This window comes from Ascidia mentula, chromosome 2 (genome assembly GCF_947561715.1).
Source record: "Ascidia mentula chromosome 2, kaAscMent1.1, whole genome shotgun sequence".
Lineage (NCBI taxonomy): Eukaryota > Metazoa > Chordata > Ascidiacea > Phlebobranchia > Ascidiidae > Ascidia > Ascidia mentula.
The window spans coordinates 2,483,203-2,495,285 of NC_138567.1; the positions used below are offsets into that span (position 1 = coordinate 2,483,203).

General features: G+C 35.4%; 1 protein-coding gene across 2 annotated transcripts; it reads left to right on the forward strand.

Moving 5' to 3' along the window:
* Positions 1-778: 778 nt before the first annotated feature.
* Positions 779-11,817, forward strand: LOC145888351 (uncharacterized). 2 transcript variants are annotated; one of them, XM_082979080.1, is made up of 18 exons: positions 779-1,153; positions 1,262-1,431; positions 1,496-2,352; positions 2,451-2,603; positions 3,719-3,820; positions 4,127-4,222; positions 4,378-4,482; positions 4,681-4,734; positions 4,790-4,915; positions 5,446-5,547; positions 5,687-5,791; positions 6,263-6,346; positions 7,279-7,398; positions 7,716-7,814; positions 9,267-9,386; positions 9,960-10,067; positions 10,193-10,294; positions 10,871-11,817. In XM_082979080.1, the coding sequence occupies exons 1-18, from the start codon at positions 1,136-1,138 to the stop codon at positions 11,641-11,643; spliced, it is 3,294 nt and encodes a 1,097-aa protein (XP_082835206.1). In that variant the 5' UTR covers positions 779-1,135; the 3' UTR covers positions 11,644-11,817. The 2 variants fall into 2 exon arrangements, with proteins under 2 accessions (XP_082835206.1, XP_082835207.1); XM_082979081.1 differs by having other exon boundaries at positions 4,693-4,734.
* Positions 11,818-12,083: the final 266 nt, after the last annotated feature.

Here is a 12,083-nt window from a genome sequence, read left to right on the forward strand (position 1 = left end):
CAGTGTCAGAAGACCACGCGCGGCTGGAGTGGTTGGTCTGTTGTTCACATAGATGTAGTGTTTATTTTCTGAAATCATGGTGTATAAATATAGATACAATTTAATGTTTGTTTTATAAGACTTTTTTTACCATTTGGATAAGTTTTATTTTTTTTGCACCAGCTCTACTTTTCGCTAACCTGAACCCGATACAGTAGTACTGCACAATACGTTTGATTCATGCTGAAATCATGCAAAATAGCGATGTTGAGGAAGGTGGGATATAATTTCCTTTGCAATTTCTTGGTGTGGTTTATGTATTTTTTTTGCAATCAGATCATTTTTACTTACTAAAGGCCATATCAGTATTAAATCCCCTAAATCAAGTTTTGAAGGTTATCAGATTTAATACCCATACTAAATCTGCTGAATAATGTTCAATTTCCCGCCAGGGTTAAAGGTTACCAACGTGACAAAGCGCGCCAGAAGGGTCAGAATGAACACGTGCGTTAAATAAGCAACATGTTCGTTATTTAAGCAACATGTTGTTTAGGCAGACTTTTGACCCTTTTGGCCGACCACGGTCGCCTTCTAGCAACGTCTTTTTTAACACGTTGCTTATTTAAGGAACATGTTGCTTATTTAACCAACATGTTGCTTAAATAAGCAACGTGTGAATTTTGACCCTTCTGGCGCCAAGTAACACGTTGCTTAATAAGCAACATGGTGGTTAAATAAGGAACATGTTGGTTAAATAAGCAAAGTGTTGATTCAGAAGCAATATGACCCTTCTGGCCGCCCATAAGTATTCGACGTTAATAAAAATACAGTTGATGCCACAAAAACACAACATAACATACGATAAATACGACGTCGGATACATGCGTATCAGCGTTGCATGCAGTTAAAAATTTCGGTTTCGGCCGAATTTTGTAAAAATATTCGGCCGAAACAGAATAATTATAAGAACCTTAGTTTCGGCCGAATAAATTTGGCAAACCGAACTTTCGGTGCATCCCCAGTGGTTCTGTTCCCCCTTTTTGCTTTCGTTTGGTTCCTTTTCGAAACCACCACCGCCATTTTGAAAAGGGAAAGCAAAGAGGAACAGTTTTTTTTTCGTTTCCCAGCGTCCTTTCTGTCGTAATTAGATGGCAATATGTCTTCTGTGGAAGAGGTATGTTTTAAATCATAATCATTATGTTATGGGGGTAGCAGCCTACGTCACCTTATGTTTTTGATCAGTTATATTGGTAATAACAATCCATTTTGTATGTTTTTGTAGTTACCTTTTATCCAAGCCGGGGATGTTTTATGTGACGAATTGAACTATATTGTTGGAAGTGGTGGATCCGGTGACGTAATAATTGGTTACCATGCTGGTTTGGAGCAATTTGTCGCGGTCAAAGTAATCCAAGTTGTTGGTCGTCACAGTGAAGACCTCTTTAAAAAAACGTAAATCCAGCATTCATGATACACTACTGTAACCGTTTTTTTTTACAATGATATATTGTTGCAGAATTGGTGAAGAGCTGGAAAACCTGCATAAACTAAATCATATCAACATAGTGAGTGTTTATGGTTGGACCAAATGGCCATTTGCCTTAGGGATTGTCATGGAGTTCTGCAAAGGGGGGAACCTCTTGGAATTACTGCTGAGGACACCAATCGATTTGGGATTCCCCTTGCGTGTCCGGTTTTTACTGGATGCTGCAGAAGGTCTCAAAGCTTGCCATGGTTTACCTCTGAAGAGAATGATTCACGGAGATGTCAAGCCTGAAAATGGGTTGCTTACCAAAATTCTGCGCCTCAAATTGTGCGACTTTGGAAATGCGGAACTCGCAACCATAACTGGATCGATGACAAAGAATCCTTCAGCAAGAAGCAAGAAGGAAAGACCTCAACACACACCGATGTACATGGCGCCTGAAAAAATTGAAAACTCTTTCATGAAACCAACAAAAGAACTTGATGTTTATGCTTTCGGTGTGATGGTCTTTACTGCCGTGGTCAGGGCATTGCCATATCCGACCGACAACCTAAAAGCTTTACTAGACTCCATTAAGGAAGGGACTAGACCTAACTGTTTAGTAATAGAAGAACGGAAGCAAACTCTTAATGAAAGCGACAGAGCAATCGTTGAAAATCTGGAGCAACTCATGAATCAGTGTTGGGATCAAGATCCATCTAAACGACCAAACATGATCGAAATCTGTGAGAGATTGCAGCAACTTCTCAGCCAGCAAAGTCCGGAAGTGATCGAGCAACAAGTGGAAGATGTTGTCAGACAGATGGACATGAAAGATCCCTTTCTTGTCAACGATGAGAAGCTGGTTTCCCTTGAATGGTATTGTGCAAGAACCCGAAGATTCCAAGGTTTGTTCTGAAAATTACACCAACTAGAAATTTTAAAAAATTGTCTCATAATTTGCTGGCTTGTGTCTGTTGTATTATGCGAGCCCTTTCTTTCCCAGCACCCAACTATCCTCAAACCTTTAATGATGCCAAGAAAGATCATTCATCTACTGACAAGAAACCAGTTTTAGGTGATTCTGTTCAAGTCCCATCATCTTCTGGATTGGCGTCAAAAGTTAATCGAGATCGTCAGGATCAACAACATTTGGAAGGTATATACAGCATCAATGAGCTAGTGAAAAAGCTAGTGAAATGAGCTAGTGAAAATAGTGGAAGTCGCACAGAAATGCAAGACATGTTTAGTCCAGTATTGTGTAAAAATTTGTTTTGTCTTAAATTTGAAAACACAAACAAGAATGGTTGGTCCTGGGGTGCTCGCCAATGTAAACTCAGTTATGCCATGAGGCAACCGGTGATGCATTGGGGGCAAATTTATGGTTGAATGAGCAGGGAGACATGTGCTGTTGCCAGGGTGATTTTCAGCTTGTTTGGTGCAGTTTTAGCGCACTTTTTGACTTTCTCATTCAGGTAGTCATTTTGTGCTTGGTGTTGTCGAAAAGTTAGTTGAAAAAGCATCAAAATGTTCAAGAGGACGTAGCTTAAAATTGAATCACAGAACTATACCTTCATTTGTCATTTTATGTTAGGCCCGCCTGTTAAGGCTGCAAAAAAATGGAGGTTGGTTTGGCATAAAAAACCTCTTTCAATTTTCAATTCAATGTTGGCCCCAGCAATGGTGAAAATTTTTTTTTGTTTCTGTTATCCTATAGGACATAAGATCTTCCCAGTCGCTCGTCAGATCCTTGTTGTGTTTTTTCCGATGCAGCTGCAATCAATTTTTTGCCTTTCAAATAGAAGTAGTAGACCTTCATGGGTCAGCCACAGGAATTGTTGTGGGCAATAAAGCAAATTGCTCAATATGTGTATTAAGGCTGATAACCAAAATATGATTTTGAGGATTTAATACTGATATGGGGCCTTAAATCACCGGTTGCAACAGCTCGACACTATATTCTATGCGCTCTGATGATCTTAATCATTATGCACCGACATGCATTACTAGACTTGACTACACACACATAATTACACACAAAATGGCTATACCTCAATGGATTGGATATTTTTACCTAACAAACTTTCAGTGGGTAACATGGTGAACTAGGCTAGAATGGAGGACAGATGATTAGTGATACTCAATAAACTTATTCTTTAGGCTTGAATATGCTGTAACACTCCAGAACTTGTCTACAATTAAAAACTTTTATGTCCTGTTTTTATTTTTTTCTGGTGCTTTATACATTGTGAACAAAGCGTATTCTTGTTTCAGTAAGTGCTGTAAATTTCAGCAACATTCCACAATCAAGCCATTTACCAAACCACCTCTCACAACAATTCCAGTACACTGGACCAAGTTTTTTTATACAAACAGGTATTTTAGCAGTATTGGTTTAGGCCTTCCATTTTATAGTCATAAAACCCTTTTATGCATCCCTCACAGACCCATATGTAAATTTACTCAGGACATCTTGTGACATACTACATTATATAACTCTCTTTACAATTCTTTGATAACAATGGGTTTGATGCAGCAGATAGAAAAGTTTATGACCAACTGCTTAATATCAAACAACATTTGTTTGCATTGTAAATGTTTACAATGCATGCAAAACATTTTCCCAGCCAATCCAATGACAGTTAGTTATTGTAACACATCTTTCTTGCTTTGCAAATACAGATAATACTTCAGTGAATGGTTTCCATAACAACCCTGTGAACAATAATAGTGAAACTTGTTTTCCTGCACATCAAAGTGTCTTACCACCTCAGTCAGGTATTTTAATTAGATGAAAGTAAGTGTTATGGATTACTTTGGAAGAAAAGTTTAAATATGAAAATTTTTACATTTGTAAATAGGTTTAAAGGTTTTATACATCCCTGACATGCAAATTGGATTAGTTGCAGCAGAAAAATGTTTTTTTATTTCAGTAACTGCTGGAAATTTCAACAACATTCCACATAATCAAAACATTCTTCCAAACTACTTCACAAGGCAACCCCAGTCCACTACACCAAGCTTTCTTACAAAAACAGGTATTTGAATGATTGATTTAGGTCATACAACTGGTTTAAAAGTTATGTCCTATTTTTTACCTTTAAATTTTTTTACAGTTTTTGTACAATAAAACAATTAAGAGTATTACAAGATGTTAATGTCATTCAAATAACAGTGTTGCATAAAATACTTTTATACAACAAAAAATACATATAGAGGTCATTCTTATTTTGAAGTTCCTCATGCAGCACAACAAAACACAAATTCATCAGCTCCACCACAGCAAAGAGGTAGAACTGAAGAAATTTGCATCCTCTCCATATATTATCTACTTCTTGTACATAGATTTTACTTTCATGAATGATGGGAGTTCCTATAATACTGTCTCCAATTACCCACCAAGGAATGATCCCATATTATTCACCAATCCTACACAGGAACCTCTACATACCGCACAAACGTCACAAACAGGTATAGATTCCACTAAGAATCAATGTGAAAGTTACGTGGAAATGCAAAAAAGGACACATGGGCATGCATGTGTAGCAAATGAGTATTTCGCATTTTTTTCTCATAAGTCGTTTTATTTGAAATGTTATGTCAAAGCGAAAACCAGATTTACAACAAAAAACTATGCAGTGTTTTCATTGCAATTTGTCACACAAAAAACTTTGTACCAATCTTGTCCACTGTAAATATTGTAGTGACAGATTGTATTATTATAGCAGTCAATATAGGAAAGTAAGTATACTTACTGGGTTTTAAAATTAAATTTGTCCTGGTAGCGGTGTACTTTCATCATCGATCTTGCGATAAAGCACAAAACCTCAGTTAGTGTTTCACACAACCATATTTTGATCCAATAAATATATGCCCACGAGTCTTATGTATTATTCGGGGTTGCATGAATAATAAAACTATGCTCATATTCAGCGAATCTATTCGGGTTCGGGTTTGCTTGGCACATCCCTAGTTGACATTAGCAATCTATTCTCATTCAGCTTTGAAAAGAAAATCAAGCAATGACGTTCCAAGCGCTTCCAGTGACAGCAAGAAAAAAAAAAAAACTAATGAAGATGGAACATCACGAAAGGAAGAAGCAGGTGAAAAAATAAAACTTACGACCTCCGTCATATATATTTTGATATTGTTAACGGAGGGCACCTGTTATGACATCACAAACTAGTGATTGTGGTAAACATAATATAAATAAATGTAAATTCATGTTATATCACTTCCAAGACACTGAACAGCATCCAACCACCTCTCATGATGAAACCCATGATCATTTTTCAAGTGATGAACAGATAAATGCAGGAAAAGTTGTGCAGGGACGACAACAAACAGGTAACGCTATGTGTGTAAAATTTTTTTACTGAAAACAATTTGAATAAACTGTATCTGCTGTTGGTATGCTACTGATAGTGGTAAACATTGCATTACAGTGAAGCAATTACTTTCCTAGGGTTTTAAGTTAAATTTATGTAAGACAATACATTGGCAATCACTTTTGAAAGAAGCCTTTTTCCTTGCCAAGCCTTAAAAGCTACATAATACACTTTTTGGTACAATGTTATTAACAGCTTCAGTTAGTTTAGTGTTTCCCAACCGGTAGTACCACTAGTGGTACGCAAAAGCATTCCAGGTCGTACGCAAGTGCCTTTCCGTAATTTGCGGATATAGTTCAAATTAAAAAAATCGCAAGTGATCTAAAAATGTTTGTTATTTCATCCCCTAGGTTACTTTGTAATTTTGTTTTACCTCCAAGTGAACTGGTCTAAAACTAATGCAGAATGTGATGTGTTTATTTTATTTAAGGAAACACAACATCAGCTGAGGTTAACACGGATGGTGCAAAAGAAGAACATGCAGCCACCAGACACAATCAGCAACATTATGAAGGTACAAACAACATAAACACATATTTTTGTGACTAGTGTATGAAGATACTGATATCAAGTTGTAAAAATACTGTGCAACCCACAATAGCTTCAACATCCACCTAAGACAACACAGAAATCATGTACATATACTTTAATTGTGGTAAGGTAGGATTGCTTGCGGCAAAGGCTTCTGTTTGGCGATGTAAAAAATAAGCATGTTTAGTCTGAACTAAACAAGTGTTTTTGATGATGGCAAATAAATGTGGTCGCCTGGCAATTTGTTTGTATTAATGTAACTTGCCTAGGATCTTAAGTTCACACTTCACTGAGATCTATAATTGTATTTCTTATTTAGACTTTTACAAAGCTTAGTTTTAGCATTTATATACAATGTATATATGTATATTATACATTGATTGATAGGGCCCAGAAAATAATTTGCTTTGCCCCCAAAAATGGACACTGTATCGGTTTTTCCCATTATATTTTTTTGATCTTGTAATGTTTTGATCTTGTAATTGCTTGAATAATGGTGAAAGCCTTCAACGTCCTTGGAATAGGAATGGTCATGTTTTGCATGTCACTACAGCACAGCAATGTGCACAAACTATAACACAGAAGCAACAAACAGGTATTTTAAAAGCTGAAAATACTATTGTGAAGTTGGCACACTGTTAAATTGTGTAAGTCTGTCCATTTAGCTGGAAACTGTGGGTAGTAGTTCAGTGTGGATGAGGCCTGTCGATCAAAAAATGTCACTTTCTGCAACTCAATTATCATAAGTGGTTGCATTACTTTTGTGCCTTACAATACGAGTTTCATTAAAATAATAGTTATGCAAGTGTATTTCTTATCATAATCAATATAATAATTATTGTGTAGTGTTAGTTTGCCTCTAAATATTTGTTTGTTGTGTACTTTTGCCTCTAAATATTTGCTTCTCAAATGTAGACTCTGCTTTGAACACTGGTGAACCTGAAAGTTACCACAATCCTGTCAGCAATACTACAGAAAACTTCATACCAGCAAATCAATCTTCAGTTAATGCTAATGATTTACCACCACAAACAGGTATTTCACATTGCTGCATTTCTATATGTACAGAAAGGACATTTTGTATCATAAGCCAAATTGAACAACGTTAAACCTTACAGTTGGTTAAAATTGAAAATCATGCCAGCATAAACAAGACATGCAAACCAGCTCATTTCGATGTGTGCTTTTTTTTATTTTTGTGTTCACAGACACAGACAATATTCCAAAAAAGGAAATTAGGTTATAAGTTTGTCTGCAAATACAGCTATGTAATTTTTCTAAAGTGTAAGATCCATGTCGATGTTAAATTTGAGTTGTTTTTTTATTGATGTTTAATGCAGTTTTTACTTCAGTGGGCGGAAATTTAAATCTCTTGACTGGAAACGATGCCTTTACTGCAAACAACTTAACACAGCAACCACAACTTATGCAATTTCTTCCATCAACAACAGGTATTTTAAAAAATCTTGGAAATTTGGCTAGGTGGTAGAAGAAGAAATGAACAATTAAGGCGCAATTTTTGCCTTTTTCACCATTCTAAGTTTTCAACATGCAAAGCCACTGTTCGACACCCGTGGCATGAAACAATGTTGAGTTACCGATATTCAGTAACATGAACAGACCAACGCCATTGTCCTTAAAGACCATAAATTGAATTACTTTATTAATTATCGGTCATGCCAATCTTGCAGCATTCACATCGATCTTACTAGTTTTCTTTTTTCAATGATTGGCATGTACATGCTGGTGGAAAAGTGGTTCAAAAAAATTGGTGCCGGTAGAAGTCATTTAATTGAAAACTGCAAATAATTATTTGGGGAGAAATTTGTATTTTGTGTCACTATTAAACAACAGCATTTACCTGGTTACGTAGTGTTGAAAACTTGATGCCATCATCTTTAATATGCCAGAATCGTCATCCAAATTAATTTTGTCTCTTTAGATGGCTAAATATATGCAACCGCAATAATTTTTTGGACAAAATCCATGCAAACACCAGTCAACACTTGCTTTAACGTTCAGCGAATAAGCGCGTTATGTTTAAAACTAACCATTTACCAAACACCTGGCATGGTTGCCAAACATGTTGCTTTGTTACGAAACAAGTACCGTTTTTTGTTCAATTGGACCTATTCAAAGAGACATATCAGCCTACAACATGCAAGTTTTTCTTATGTTTTGTCGCTATTTCAACATGTATTCTAAACTTATGTAAGTACAAGAATCCTATAATGGAAATAAGCCTGGTCGTTCTCATACGTTAGTTACCAGATACGGCATTTTTACTATTCAACAGGCACGACAATTTTTCTCAAGATGTTTGACACGCAATAAAAAAATGACGCCCTAAACAATAAAAAATGAAATTTGCATTATTAAAAGCCTTAACTTTCAAGTTCCTTATCGCCAATTTAAACCACATGCTAGATATGTATATTTTTGCGACCATCATCAAAACACTCTGTAATGGTGGAAGTTCTTATAATACTGTCACCCGTTTTCCACCCGGAAATGGTTCTTTGATTACCGCTAACCCAACACAACAACATGGGAATACGGTGCAAACTTTACAAACAGGTATTAACTTGAAATTATTAAGCTTAAAGCCAAAAGTCACACTGAAATGCAAGGAAGAAATTTTCTCCAAAATGGTATAAAAATATGCAGTGAATTCATTGCAACTTTGTGACACAAAAAAATCTTTATGTTAATTCATGGATGCAACACATTTTTCTCATGTCTCTTTTTTCGTGTCATGCAATGAGGCCATCAGTCCATCCTAGCAACTTTGTTAATATCAAAAACTACGCGAAGAGTATTGACATCGAAAGAAGTTTTTAGTCCCTGTTCACCATCTTTTTTATATTGATATGATGTAACATTTATTTTGTTTCCAAAAACAGAATTCAGTGCAAACCATGTTGAAATTGCCAATAACCCAACAAGCTTTGGTGAATACAAAACAAGCAGTGATATTTCTACGAAGCAGTCAGATGCTGCAATAGTGTTGATGCAACTTTCCGGTAAGTTTTCTTGCAAACAAACACTGATCAGTAAATGTGACAAAATTTAACGTTTTTTTGTTTCTTTGTTTTTTTTTGCACATGAATCTTTATGTGACCCTACCTAGGCCTAATTCTTTTCATTTTTTTGAAAATCTGTAAAGTCTTGTACCGTATTTACTTGATTGTAAGCCACAGCTTGTAAAGTTTTTTAACCTACTGTTTCTGCGGCTTTCAATCAAGGGCAACTTATATTCGAGAGTGGCTGTTGCTCTGATTTCAATGAAATTCATGTTTAACTTGCTCTGCCTTACCAGCACGTTTTATCAAACACAGTTATCAGCGTACCTGACAATTTCAATGGACAGATTTGTTGACAATTATTGTTATAGGGCACCTAAGGTTGCCTATGACATTTGCATGTGGCTTTAATTCGAAGGCGGCTTATATTAACTTTTGAACACCATCAAAATCCAATAAATAAGGTTGTACATTCTCAAGTTTATTTGGACTAGTTTTTTCACAAAATCACCAACTTGCTTAACACTAACATGACAAAAGTATGAAAATATATTTTTGTAAAACCTATTCAAGGTATTGAAGAGCCTGCAACTACTCCCTATAGCCCAAGGTTCACTGAACTATTAAATAGTCAACAAGTATATACTGGGAATATTATCCAGAGAGCAATACAACAAACAGGTAATTTCATTGTTTATTACAAGCCCATTGATTTACATAACACATGTGCAAAGTTATATTTTTTAAAGTTACAAAGTATCACCAAGGGTGTAGCTTAGATTTACTTTTGTTTAATCACTTTCAAGCCACTGAACAGCATCAAACCTCTTATGATGTAACCCATAATCAGTTTTCAAGTGATGAACAGAAAAATGCAGGAAAAGTTATGCAGGAACAGCAGCAAACAGGTAATAAAATCAATTTGAAAAAACCTGTATCTGTTGTTGGTAACCCCTAGGAACAGTATTGAAACATGAACAAGTTGTTATTTAAGAGGAATGTAGGAATACCATTCAACAGAAATGCAAGCAATGTAAAATGCTTCAAAGAGAGCTGTTGATTATACAATGGATACAACATTTTATAATTAAATACCACTGTATCGGGAAACTTCGGGAAAAATGAACATTTAGGACTTTCAAATATCACATATATCGTGACAAAAACATACATAGGTTTTACAGCACATTTGTTGTTTTAAGACATCACAAATAACGGCATTGACGTGTATATTCTGTGATTTTTTACTAAACCTAATCAAAATTCCTTTTCTGGTAAATTGTAAAACATTAAAAGTACGAAATCCTAAATTTCTTTTTCCAATATGTCCCCTTTTTCAAAAAAAATACACGTTTACCACTCTTTAGCGCCACCAAAAAAAAATTCCTCCGAAACACTGACACTTTGAATAGACCGCCAGGGTATGTGATGGTGGGAGGTTGGGTTTATTTATGTTTAAATTAAATAAATTGTTTTTATTTCAGATGAAAACATCGATTCAAATTTTTTGATCAAAACTTACGTGAATTTGTTGGAAAAACATAAATATTCTGAAGCAAATGAAACAAGAAACCAACTTTCAAGGTTGCTTGAAGGTCGTGGGAAAACTGCGAAAGATTTGGAAACAACTGGATGTGAAAAGAGAAGAGAGGGAAAATATTTGGAATCGATTTTATTTCACGATGTTGCGTCTGATCTTTATGTCAAACGTGATGGATGGGAAGCGGTGGGAGGTGTGTGGAAATGTGTTGTGGGTTTGTATCTGACATGCGGAGGTTTGATGAAAACATCGGATTCGAATCAAAATCTTGAAAACAAACGAATAATTAGTGGTCATGTGATCTCACTCATGGAAACGATGAGACTCAAAATACAAAATATTCAAAACGTGGAAGAAGGATTTAAATGTGAGAAGCAAGTGTGGAGTTTGCGCTGGATTGAATTGAGTCAACGTTTAATCGGAGATTATTCGTCGAGTGAATCAACAATTAAACATGGACTTGAAATGATGAGGAAACAGTTTGGTGAAAACTCAGCAAAGCATCGAGTTTTCGGACATTTGTTAAACAACCTTGGTGAAGTTTACAAGAAAACAAATCGACTGAATGAAAGCGTGGATTTTTATAAAAAAGCAATCCAAGCTTACAGAACGGCAACAGATGTACCTGAAGAGAGAAGAGAGGAGTGGAAGATGCGGGTTGAAAGTTGTAAAAACAATTTAAGTGAAGTTGAATCAAAACTTGCACAAAGGAAATAATTATGACATCACAAACACAAAATGTATGTTTTTGTTAAATATGTTTGAATTATGCATTGTTTATGTAATTTGTATCAAAATGGAAGGTAGCTACTATGCACTTGAATGAATTTTGTGATTATTATTTTCATGTCGTTAGTGATTTGTAGCTGATAATAAAGAGTAAGTAAATGATGTTGATTTCAAGATTAAGCTTTGGCAAAGTCAATGCAAGGTTTTCGGTAAAAATTCAGAATATTATATTTCAGCTTAAAGAGAAACCAACTTTAGCCAAAGAAAATTAGTGTCCTGGTAAGAGTTTGCTTTTATCTTTAATGAAAGTGCGTAACACCCACAAAAAAAACTATTCAAGTATGAAAAACTTACCAATATATTGGGTAATTCTGTTTGATAAATACGTCATTCGAATGTGCCATAGTTTTTAAGTAGCTTATTTCACA